At 34.8% G+C, this 13,160-nt stretch overlaps 1 protein-coding gene across 1 annotated transcript; it reads right to left on the bottom strand.

Moving 5' to 3' along the window:
- Positions 1 to 21: 21 nt before the first annotated feature.
- On the bottom strand, positions 22 to 11,689 carry LOC107039878 (ubinuclein-2). Its single transcript, XM_015259735.1, has 9 exons — positions 11,276 to 11,689; positions 8,492 to 8,614; positions 7,743 to 7,844; positions 7,408 to 7,677; positions 6,136 to 6,875; positions 5,276 to 5,356; positions 3,948 to 4,055; positions 3,678 to 3,854; positions 22 to 1,876 (listed from the first exon to the last, which is right to left on the bottom strand). Exons 1-9 carry the CDS (start codon positions 11,465 to 11,467, stop codon positions 682 to 684), a joined length of 2,988 nt encoding a protein of 995 aa, XP_015115221.1. The 5' UTR covers positions 11,468 to 11,689; the 3' UTR covers positions 22 to 681.
- Positions 11,690 to 13,160: the final 1,471 nt, after the last annotated feature.

Genomic DNA, 13,160 nt, shown 5'->3' with positions numbered 1-13,160 from the left:
TTTTTTTTTTTTTTTTTTTTTTGGGGGGGGGGGGGGGGGAATATCCCATGTATTTATTTTCATTAATTGAAGTTTAAATTAATGTTGTCGCAATGTGTTGTCAAATTTCACTTCTAGTTTCAGAAACAATTCTACCAAATGGTCAAGGAATTTAGGTCTATTGAATGCATATTTGACATTCTGCGTGAAGACATTTCCAAAAATTTAAACAATTTCAATTATTTATTTATAAAAAGTCAATGATTAAAACTTAAATGTGAAAGAAGGATAATTTTGTATAAAATTCACATTCAAATTTGGAATTTCAACTTCATTCAATTCAGATTTTACCCAAAATTATCATCCTTTTAAATTTTAAAGCAAGGATAATTTCCTGTAAAATGTAAATTTTACTTGACGCAATTTAATTGACAAATTTAATAATTAAAAATCTCTGAATCAATAATGTGTTTCTCACCAAGCTGTAAAAAGTACATGTACTCTTTCCATTTTTGCATCATCTCTCTTCATCAATTTATTGTCATAAAAAAACTCACGTGATAGCAGTCCTGGGGAGGGGGAATTGCGTAAATGGCATCACATGATTAATGGACACCCCCGCCAAACTGAAACACCATAGTTCCTCATTCAACCAATGAACGACTGGGCTCTATTAAAATAAATGGAAGCATCTCTTGCACTTTATTGTAACTGCCATTGATCCTCCTTAGAAAGTCTAACTTTTTCTTCTTTCTTCGGAAAGAGTCGATGGTAATCATCAGTATAGCCATACTGACTGCTTGATTTAGGCAATTGCAACTCTTGGAGTTCTTTCAATGATCGCATTACCATTTGAACGTCTTTGTCCTGTTCATCATTCGGTTGAACAATACCACCAATGCCATCCTCCCCCATGACCCCCGGTTCTTTGCGTTTTTCATTCGTCGCACGAGCTGAATCGTCGTTGATCATCTGACTGAGGTAATTGGTGGCAGCCATCGTCTCTTCAATCTGCCTCTGTTCCTGCTCCTCTTTTGTGAGCATTGGTGCTTGTATTACGCTTGATACATCAGCCTTCGAGTGCATTAACGATTGATTCTGCTCCAAAGACTTGTGCTCTTTGCGACGTTTCTTGGGATCATGAGACTTGTGCTTCTCCTCCGACCATCTGTCTCGCTTCTTCTCTTTGTGTTCGATTTTATAAGGATCAATCACCTCACGCTCATCAAAGCGCTTCTCTATTTTCGTATCAGGATTGTCCTGCAATATCCTTTGTTTGAGGGACAGCGGTTTCGAGCTAGAATTTTGATTTGATATCGAGTAAGACATTGATTCGGATTTTATTGAATGAGATGGCTCAGTGATCACACTGATTGCTGTTGGGGACTCTGAATACGGAGTTATCGATACAACGTCTTTCTTCACTTCGGTGTGGGATTTTCCTGACTTTGGGTAATCGTTTACGGGAGTTATTGACAGTGAGCTACTTGTTAGATCAAGGGGATTGAATTTGTCTGGATGATTCTTGGGCTTTTGCGCCATCAATTGCGCGGTCGGAACAACTGATATCTTTGCCATTGGCTGGACTGGACTTGAATTATCCAATTGACTAGATGTTGAGGATTCTTTGTGCTTTTCCTTGTATTTTGTCGCCTGTTTCTTCTCAATTATTAGATCTGAGGGCTTTGATGAATGCGGTGGCAGTCCGAATGTATGATTGGTGGCTGAAAAATTATCGGTAAAAGACGGCGGAGTCTTGGCGCGCTCTTGGGTACTGGGAGCCACGGTGGGATTGGCATTTGTCATTTCCGATGATACGGGGCAGTTTGAAACTGCTGGGGATGATTGATTATTTGGGACTGTTGGGTCCCGTTGTTTTTTCGGTTTTCTCTTGGCACTGTAACAAATTTAATTGGATTTGGTTTCTTTTCGGTTGAGCTTTGAATTTCTGAAGCTGGGGAGATTGGCCGTGGTTTTAGAAAAAAATTGAAGTTTTGGGGACAGGTGACTAGGAATTTTTTGGAGAATGACATTGCATTTGTGGAAAAAGAATGATGAAATTTCAAATTACAGTGAAATTCGATGGAATCTAATGTTTGGGCGACCGGAAAATTAAAAATCTACAGTTTAGTTGAATTTTGAATACAAAATCTGAATATTCAATACCAAATTACGCTGAATTTTTAATTATCTGAAAAGAATGAAGAATGCATTTACCAGAATTTTCCTTATTTCTATCAATGTTCATGGAATAATTGAACTGAATTTCACTGTTTCCATTGATTTTTCCATAAAAGTTGGAATTGCCAATGACGAAATTCTTTGAAATTTCAGTGGAATTATGTGATAAAAAATTCCAAGTATACCAGAAATTGTAGCCAAGAAAGTTACCAGTGCAGCTAGTGACCAGTGAAGTGTGATTGAAAAAAAAAGTGCAGCGTTAAGGTTTCTCGAATTAAAGAGAATAAAGAAAATTTATTTTGCCAAAATTAGATAACAAATGTGTACAAAAAAACGCATCTATCAGTCGTGGAATGAAAATGAAAAGTCGTATGTTTTCAATTTTTTAACGAATAATTCATGTTTTTTTTTTACAATGGAACTGATGAAGCTGTGAATTTACGTAGTCAAGGTACCAGCGCTTGATCTCCGGTGAACACAAAAGAAGACGATGCAACAAAATAAATAGCGAACAAAAACACGCAATGAGATCTTGAATTACTATTTGATGACTGACGATTTTTTTTTTCGCTTGTAGATTTTTAAAAATAACGAGAAACTTAAGGAATTGAGCATTAGTGGTCCGCAAATGAAATTATTTAGCGATCCAAGTGACGAGAGCATTATTATACAGTTTCATCCAATATAAACACCTCCCTAGAACATACAACCACCAGAAAATAATAAAAAAACTACATGCGAAGGAGGATAAGAGTGTTTATTCCAACACTAGTCAGCAATTAAAAGCAGGGTAGATTATTTTGAAAAAATTGTAGATATATAAGTGGTGCAGTGGGACAAGACAGTTGGATGTAACACAATTGATGAATCAAACTGAAATCAAAGATCGAGATTCATCGATTCCATGAATAATTCCTAGGATTATTGATAAAGTATAGAATCAGCAATATTCATAAATATTGTAAATATTGAATTATCAATTGATAATTGTTATTGAATGTGAATATTATAAAAATCATTCTTAAGTTATTGCATTAATAAACTGTATCTTAAGGATATCTAAGCACTTATTTTCATTGAAATCGTCTCTAAAGATTCTTTGGTAAATATCAGAGCTTGCATTCAAGCTAAACATTTAGACTATGAACATGTCATTTTTCTTCCCCATCTTGAGGAAGATTCATTTCATGATTACATGATAACGATTTTTTTTATTAATAATTTATAAACAATAAATTTTTCACCCGAAAAATCATTCTACTGTACCAGAAGATGATATCAGAATGTTTTTGAAAATTTTGACCTTTTTCATTATTCATGAAATGGACGGATTTCAGTTGTATTACATTCAGTTGATCCTGACTGATTAAAGCCAATTAGTTTCACAGTTCTCATATTAGAAAAAAAAAATTAGAAAGCAATATCATCGCAGGAGTTGTTCCAACTGCATATCCCCAATCATGCATTAATGCATAAAAAATGATAAAAATGTTAATAGTGATTGTGGTTGTACTCACGATGGCTCAGGCTTTGAATATTTCAATAAAATATTCAATCTCATCCAACCTTTGGGCCAGAGAGTCAAGACCCTGGTCTCCAAAAAAGATGTTACAAATGTTTCTACACTCTCTTTCCTCGGTTTTCGAATGGTATAATAATGCCGCCATATAGTTGCAATTTCGCATACCAATTTCCTGTGAAAATATGACAACTATGAGAGCAAAGTTTCACGTCAAAAGTAGAAATCCTAGGATTTTTGGAGTTTGGAATTTGGAATTGATACATACCTCGCTTCTGAAGACCAAGGGTATCGTTTAGTCGGAAATTTTGACTTGTCCAACGTCTTGTCATCAGCTTCGCTACTGTCGGCATCTGATACCGAAGCTGGAAACCTTCTACATTGTAAAGAAGAGAAAAATACGAGTTACTGTCGATGCAATGATGAGATTTTATTCTGATAATGTTGATTTGTGGAAATGGGCGATGATACTGATGATAAAAAGCCCCGAGCACCTCTTTCTACATTTCAGTGGAATAATTTCATGACGATAATGCACATTGAATGTCTCAAGAGGATTGCCAGCATTTTGAAGAATCACAAAAGCATTTAAGGATATCGAAGTACTTTGGCTATATTTTCTCCAGTGAAATACTTTTCTACTTTTGTAGTCGCACATCAGAGCTCCATTTAATCCTAATTTTCCGGACATTTTACTGAATCGGTCTGAATCTCGATATTGAACCGTTGAAAAATATTTTTTTAGAGGAAAATTGATGAAATAATTTAAAAATTGCATTTTTTGTAAATTACGAGGATTTTCTATCAATAACTTCGAACTATCCATTTTCCACCATAAAAATCACTTTTTCGGAATCGTAGAAATTTATTCATATTCATAATTTTATCAGAAATCGAGTTCATGTCTAAAAAAATGAGGTTTCTAAAAGTTTAAGCAATTTCAATTATTCATTTATACACAACGAATGTCTAAAAAAATAATAATTCTGTGTAAAACACAATTTGAATGACGCTGAATATTCACGGTTTCTTTCTCTTTTCACGCAATTTAATTGAGAAAAAATTGAAAAAACTTGCTTTGAGAAATTCTCATCAATAAATCGCCAGGTTATTAGTATTAAAAATGCAGAATATGTATGAATTTTGCACATTTTTAACCGATAAATTTGATGATTGGTACTTGGATTCAAAAGAATGCCACTATCTGCCTGAGGTATCCAACTATTCATCAAAATCTCAACTCAACCTCAGTGAACTCATCATTCCACCACTCCTCCATTGATTCAATCTCACAAATAAAATTAATGGTCCTTCATGGGGAGAATAGAAAACGAAAAATCGACAATCCTCTCACAGGAATCCAACAAAAAACGTGAAATAGATTTACAAAAAAATCTAAGAGAAATGAAACGAATTCGAAAGAGGTCTGGGTTGGGGGCAGCTTACCCACAGTACCGATAAACATTCCAGAATATATGAGGGCTGGGGAAACAGAAGATAGCAATGAGTATCATAAACCCAATTATTTCACACCCACACATTATCTATTTCATCCACCGAAATGAGGAAATATGTAGAATGAACATAGTCACTTACTTCTCATCGACAATCCTCTGGCATTCTATGTTATACTTCTCCTCAACCATCGGCATGGTCTCGTTAATTATCGTTCTTAACCTGGGAGAATTCAGAACTATTTTAGGGTGGGTAATTTTGATACCATTCCTCAATAACACGTTGATGCAATTATCGTAATAATTGAGTTGTTGCATGGAATTCTTTTACTGAACAAAATTTCAAATAGGAAAATTAGAATAATATCAGACTTTTTTTGTAACAGAAAATCTGCTGCACAAATTATTTTATATTTTGCTGCGTATATTTCTATTTTATTTTATGTGTGTAAAAATATCAATAGAAGAATTAAATTCCACTGATCTTTTCCTATGGAATATTTTCCATTAAGCATTTCTATTGAAAAAAATAATTCATAGATATTCCAATAGAATCGACCAAAAAATAATAGAAATTTTAATGGAAATTCAATAGAACTAACGAACTCGCTAGGTTTTTCTATGAAATTTTTCCGTATTTTTCCTGCATTACGATCAGAAATCAGCATTAGTCATTATTTTTCGTAATATTCATTAAAGATCATTAGTGAGAGAGAAAATTTGCAGAAGTAACCAGTAATTTCCATTTTTTAATTGACAGCTGAATAAATAAGGGTCAAATTTTCTATAATGGTTACTAATTCCGAATGCAATGAATTCATCGATAACTTAATTGTCTGTACAAACCCATCCCTGCTTATGACTCATTATGATATGATTTTTAATTATTTGTTCATTGAAATAAAAAAATCTATATTAATATTTTTCGCTCAATTCTCATGTCCAATAATAGAATATCCATGCAAAACCTCAACTAAACAAGTGAAAAAGCTAATAATTTACCTTTGAATGGGTCCACTAACGCGATTGTCAGCATCCTGAACGCACAGTTTCTTGGCACGATTGATTATCGTCACTTTGCCCACTCCCATAAAATCTGATATATGACTGTAGACCTGGGATCGAGCTGACGATGAATCCAGCCTCTTCAATTTTTTCTCGAGATGAAGCAAAGTGGAATTAACATTGGCATCGAAGATCTTGGTTTTACGATCTTTGTTGATGAGCACGTGTTTCTTCAATTTACTAATAATCTCCTTGATGTCCTCTGGAAGTTGATCCAGGAGAGGTAACTCAGCTTTGTCGTTGTCCTCGCCATCCGAAGATGTGCCAACAGCTCCACAACGTGACTTGTTGGAGTCCACAGTGTCACGACTGGATTCGTCGTCGATTTTTCCATCATTGACGACACTCTCAATAGCATCATCGATGTTAGCAGTCTTGCCACCGAGTTTCTTCAGGTCCAGGGGCTTCTTCTCATCGAGACCATTGGTCGTGGACTTTTTCTCAAATTTCTTTAGATCGAATTTCTTGTCCTTCTTCGGTAAATCACCCTTTGATTTTTTTCGCTCTTCCTGATTCTCGTTTGGCACTCGATCGATCTCCATAATCTCACGTTTAACCTCGACTGGGTTTTTTGATCTGGTGTATTCTCCTTCTTGATCGGAAGTGAGCTTTTTTCTTTTCTTGGGAACACCCTCGTGATTGGATTTCTTCTCACCATTTTCATCCATTTTCGATTTCTGAAATCAATTATTTAAATGTCATAAAAAAATCTATGAAAAATCTTAAGAATGCGCTAGAATATTCTAGTGAACTTCTATTAGTTTTTTATTGATTCTTCTAAACACTCCGCAGTTCATCACCGTTTCTTTTTTAAATAGAAATTTTCAATTGAAAATATCTTGTAGAAAGAATCAACAGAATTCGATTTTTCTAAACGACTTATTGAGATGTTTTCTATAGAAAACTCATTGGTTCTGAATACCAAGAGAAGAAAAAGAGTGGAAACATTAGAAAATTCATGTCGAAGAATTCCTGTAGAAAATGTTTCAATGGAAGAAGTTGTATAGAGAGATGAAATTTAAGTGATATTTTCTATAAATTAGTTTCTATTGGACATTTTCTATTAAAAAAACGTGCAGTAAAGCTACGGAATTCTTCAATAGAATTGTCTAAAAACTAATAGAATTTTCAATAGAAGATCAAGAGAAATCGAATTTTCCGAAGAATTCGTTAAGATTTTCTATGAAATTTTTTTGTCCCTGCAAATACCTTCGGTGGAGGCTCACTGGCATTCTCCTCTGTGTCATCCCCATCGGATGAACTGAGACTACGTGTACCCCTTCTTTTCGACACTGAACTATTGCTGTTTTCAACCTCATCATCACTACTTTCACTAGTATCATTTTCGTTGTTATTATTATTGTTGCGATGCATGAGGGAATTACGTTCGGCTGCTTTAACACTGAATTCGAGGGGTCCACTGTTGATGTAGAATCCTCCATAGGCTGTCGTGACATCCGCTGGGACGACCTCATCGTACTGGAAATGGTAGTGAAACATTTTTGATTATTTCAATGGGCGTTGGAGAATTAATGAGGACTTACCGCATCAGTATTATCGATGAACGAATCATTCTCATCGTATCCTGCTCCTAGGTCCACATCGTCATCATACTTCTTGCGGTTTTTCCCAACTGTATTACCTCCCTGCAGAATCCAAATCATTCAGTAAATTGAATTGAAGGCATTTGTAAATTAATTTTCAGTCAATTGTATTGAATTCATGAGAGATTCTTGATTTTTTTTTAAGGATTTCCAAGTATTTTTTACAATTTGGTACAGACTCTACTATAGAATCAACAATTTTCAATCATTAAATTTGTCCATTAAATTGCGTGAGAAAAATTTAAAAAGATCATGAATATTCAGCGTCAATGAAATTACATTTTGCACAGAATTATTTTTTAAACATTGGTTGTTTATAAATAGGTTGTATAAGAGCATTTTCAGAAAAATTAATGTGTAATTAGCTGCATTCAAAATACACTTTGCAACATATTTTGTCAAATATAATTTTTTTAGAAAAAAAATGATGAAAATTGTTCAAATTTTTCAAAAATCTTCAGGTTTTATTTCATTAATTTCTCATTGAATCTTCCCTAGAAAGTAATTGCATAAATTTTTCTTCCATGGAAGAATTTGAATAGTAAAATCATTCAAAATGTCCAGTAACATAGAGTAAAATTGGGACTGTATGCAGATCTGACGTTTAATTACTATTTTTACCGGGGATTTTGACAAGAAAAATTACGACTACTTGAATATAATAAAAATATAGAATGATAAAAACTCACGTATTTGGTTTCAAATCGTCTGGCGATCTCCCGGAGCTTCTCATCATCATCATCTTCATCGAACGGGGCCAGCCCGTTTGCAGGATTCTCCTCCGCACTCTTGACCTCTTTATTCCTCTTCTTCTGCAAAGTATAAGCAAATACTGTGACTCAATAGTCCAGGTGAACGTGTGCATCTAATGGTACGACCATTTCGTGTTGTGCCGCGATATTTCACACTGTCGTTCCTGGTCTACGACGAAAGACAGACAGGAGGGACTCGGAGTGGAGATAAGTGGGTGCTAATAAATCTTCTTAGGTGTATTTCTGTGGTATCTGAAGGTTTGTTCGAGAATTGAAATTTTGCGCAAATGCTCGATTGGAGAAAACAACCATTCTCATTAAAGTTCTTGAGTATTGACCATGACCTTTCGGCTGCCCGTAATTTGAAAAATTGCAATTTTTAAATTATTTCATCAATCTTCCTTTAAAAGTAAACTTTTTAATTTTTGCTCAGATTTTTAAAATGTTTTCTAACTGTTTAATATCGAGATTCAAATTCAGACCTGCAAAGTTTACACAATGAAATCATTGTGAAGTGTCCGGAAACTTAAGATCAAATGGGGCTCAAATGAAAGCTCTAATTATTTATCTGCGATATTTGACGCTGACGATAATTTTGTATTAGGCATAAAATTTTTATTTATCTATTTTTATTTTTTAGACTTTTTCTAAATTTTAATGTTTTTTCTGATCTCGAAAAATTAATTTCCTCAGAAGACTCTGCGTTATTTTGTTATTTCTGAAGTCATTATTATCAATAATATCAGACTGCCGATTGAGCCCAAATTCAACCGAATGTTTTTATTCATATCAACTTCCGTTTGGAATTTATTTCAGAATTATCATTCTTTTAAACATTCGATGTTTATAAACTAAACAATTGTTTAAACGTTCAACGTTGAAACAATTGTTTAAAACGCTGACGTTTAAACGCTGACAAATTAGCAGGAATTGATAATTAATTTCATTTTTGATCGTTAAAATTTCTGAAAACTGCGAAATGGCCTGGAGGAATAGCCGGAATTCGAATAGAAATAATTGTTTAAACTCTCTGAAACGTTATTTTTTTAGGCATGAAATCGATTTCTGCTGCAATTCTGAATATGAATAAATTTGTTGCGATTCCAAAAAAACAATTTTTACGGTGGAAAATTCTTTGTTTATAAATTATTTATAGAAAATGCTCATAATTTACAAAAAATTCAATTTTTTAATTATTTCATCAATCTCCCTCCAAAAGTGAAATTTCAAATTTTTTTCCTGATTTTAAAAATATTTTCTAACGGTTCAACATCCAGATTCAACTTCAGACCTGCAAACTTTAAACAATAAAATCACTCTGAAATGTCCGGAAACATAAGGTCAAATGGGTCTCAAATGAAAGCTCTGCTATTCGACTACGAAACTATAAAATCATTCCACCGAAGAAAAAATAGCCAAACTACCCGCATATCCTTAATTACTCCAAACCACCTCACTTTTTCAACCAATTACAAACATTCCAATCAAAATGTCCCCCACCATTAGGGGAGGTTGGGGTAAAATAGACACTTTTGCCTTTTTTAAAAATGTTAATGACGAGTTGAAATGTTGATGAAATTTAATAATTTTTTTGTTCAATACAAACAAAAATTCTTTCCCTTTGTGATGAGCTTCAACTGATCTCAATTAATGAATTTGTTTCTGAGTTATGAATAACTATAAAAAAGTCTTGTGTCCATTTTACCCCACCCTACCCTATAAGATCGCAAAAATGCTGTCAATGAAACTCCGACGCATAAATAAAATTCCGGGTGATTTCCCCGCATAAGTCCGCGCCATAAACTCTAGAACAATTTATCCCTCTCCCGGTAAAAATCGCCACCCCCTCCCAGACCGATCGCGCGCTATATCCTGCCCCACGGCATTATCCTTACGGATCTCGACACACGCAGCCTCCCCCCCATGTCCACTTCGCGATACAGTTCTCGTTAGTGTAACGCATGAGAGGGTTAATATCCTTTGGAGACTGTTTCTCATCCAATGAAACGCACTGAGAGACAGAAAAGTCGGCAAAGAAGGAGAGGACGATTATGATTCGACAGTGCGCGCTACACGTACGAAACACAAACAAGAGGTGTAGACCTATGATAAAAATTCTCTTCATTGCCCCTAGACCGATGGAACAGATGCTCCAATGCCCACGAATATCAATGAGACGAACAATAATCTCCCATCCACGCAGAGGCGATAATTGTCATGCTAATGAGTAATTCACCTCAAGTGTGAAATTATGAGATAAAAAATTTGCGACAACAGACGAAAAATGTCCACAGATCGATGAGTGTCTTCTCGCATGACCTTCTACTTCACAACAACTGGAAGCGGTGAAAATACCAGCCATACGGTTTGATAGTAGAAAAAATCTGGCCGCCCCACAGTGAGAAAAAAAAATAGAAAACCTAACCATAAAAGTACTAATTATCCAGAGCAAAAAGACTAATTGAATAATTGACTTCCATATGACATGAGAGAAAACAGCCCCCTTCCTCATCTATTTCTCCTTTAAACGTTAAAATGGACGTGAATGTCTTGATTACGACGTCTACCACTCTATACCAGTATTAAACATCATCAATGTTGAAAAAAACTAGGTGTACGTGATGGTGTAGTTATTGAGCATGACGCGAGAACGACGCGGGCTACCGGCTGTGGAGATATAACCCAAATTAATATGAAAATATAACCCATTGTCATACTGACCTCAGCAGCCTTAAGTAAATGTGCATAAGTGAATTCCGAGTATCCACCTTCATTTTTATCATCGAGCAACAACTCAAAGCGAAATGAGGGCGCGAGCCGTTTGCCCTTCTCACCCTTCTCCTTTTTAGTTGCATTACTCAAGGTACTAGATAACTCGAGGGTCTGTGGTGCGACACGTTTTAATTCCGACATTCTACATAAGCACAATCACTGATAAAACTTGGATCGTTCACATTAAAAATACTCGTACAATTTGATCATTAAGTGTCCCTGAATTATGGACAAACACTACAATCACAATGGGACAACGTGGTCCTTTTTGAACACCACAGCGACATGGACACCATCGGATATTAACTTCTTACCCACTGTTTCCTCGGCACTCGTTCACTATCTTTTTCGTACCTTCTCAGCTTCACTGTTTTTAGAGTGCGCTACTGCTCCCCCTGAGTTATTCTGTACAATTTCTGAGGGTGGGGGGGCTGTGTTATTCGTCGTGCCTCTGCTAATCGTCAATAGTCTGAAGTTGCTGATTCAGGGGGAGAAACGAGTGAGAATTGTGTGGAACTAGATTTACGAATGAGATAATCGAAATTGCAAATATAAAACGTTCGTTTTTAGTGTAATAATCGGGTAATTCGGGATGATATTCCGTGAGTGTTGGAAATAATACTGTAATATTATCGGAAAGAATTGTTTGGATTTAATTGAATTTTAATTGGGCTAGGGATTTATTGCCATTCGGGGCAATTCTGTTTCCCTAGAGATTCAGCATTTCGAATTGAAAAGCTTGGAGCTTGCAGTGGGGTTGCTGCAATAATAATTGGAGATGGGTATTGAATTATAAATTTAATAGAACTCGGGTCTTTTAAAGGGACAAATCAATGAGATTTGGAGTTTATTTTCGTTAGATCTCTTCCAGATCTTTTAGATCTCTTCCAGAAAATATAATTGCGTTCTCACTTCTTCATTTTTCTAATTAAACAGACATCCGTTGTTTATATTGGTCCAGTTTTTTATTTATTCATTTGCAAGTCTGGAATATGCGAGAAATGAGGGAAAATTTTTAATTCTGTGCTTTTAACAAATTTGTATTCTCGAATTGAAGACTTTGAGCTTACAATTACCATCAAGATGCCAATTAAACATAATTGATAGTGAATTAGAAATCCTGTACTTATGTTTAACATATTTAATTATAATTATGTTTAACATTGTGTATTTGATGCCGGAGGCATGGATAAAAGTAGAATTTTTCAGGGGGCGGGGGTCTGTGTATTTGTCGTGCCTCTGCTAATCGTCAATAGTCTGAATTTGCTGATTCAGGGGGAGAAACGAATGAGAATTGTGTGGAACTAGATTACAAACGAGGTAATCGAAATTGAAAATATAAAATGTTCGTTTTTAGTGAAATAATCGGGTAATTCGGGTTGATATTCAGTGAGTGTTGGAAATAATACTGTAAGACTATCGGAAAGAATTGTTTGGATTTAATTGAATTTTAACTGGGCTAGGGATTTATTGCCATTCTGATTTCCCTAGGACAATTCTGTTTCCCTAGAGATTTAGCACTTCGAATTGAAAAGCTTGGAGCTTGCAGTGGGGTTGCTGCAATAATAGAATAGAATAGAATAGCGTTTATTCGAACTGTAATAACTGTTTCAGATCCTTAAAACGTCTTTAAAAAAATAATAAAATACAAAATAATTGTTCTTTAAATTTATAATTTTTTTGATTGAACACACATGCTTTGTTTAGGACATGTGTCATTTGCAAGTCTCAAATGCAGAGAAATTTGTAATTTTATTCTTTTCACCAGTTTGCATCAATCACTCTCATAACGCTAATTAGGGATGGGTGATGAATTAAAAAATCGTTGCTCATG

The sequence above is a fragment of the Diachasma alloeum genome, unplaced genomic scaffold, assembly GCF_001412515.2.
Source record: "Diachasma alloeum isolate Michigan unplaced genomic scaffold, Dall2.0 Dall_scaffold_00308, whole genome shotgun sequence".
In the NCBI taxonomy this organism is placed as follows: domain Eukaryota; kingdom Metazoa; phylum Arthropoda; class Insecta; order Hymenoptera; family Braconidae; genus Diachasma; species Diachasma alloeum.
The sequence above is the reverse complement of the archived record's forward strand: the minus strand, read 5'-3'. Positions and strand labels throughout refer to the sequence as shown.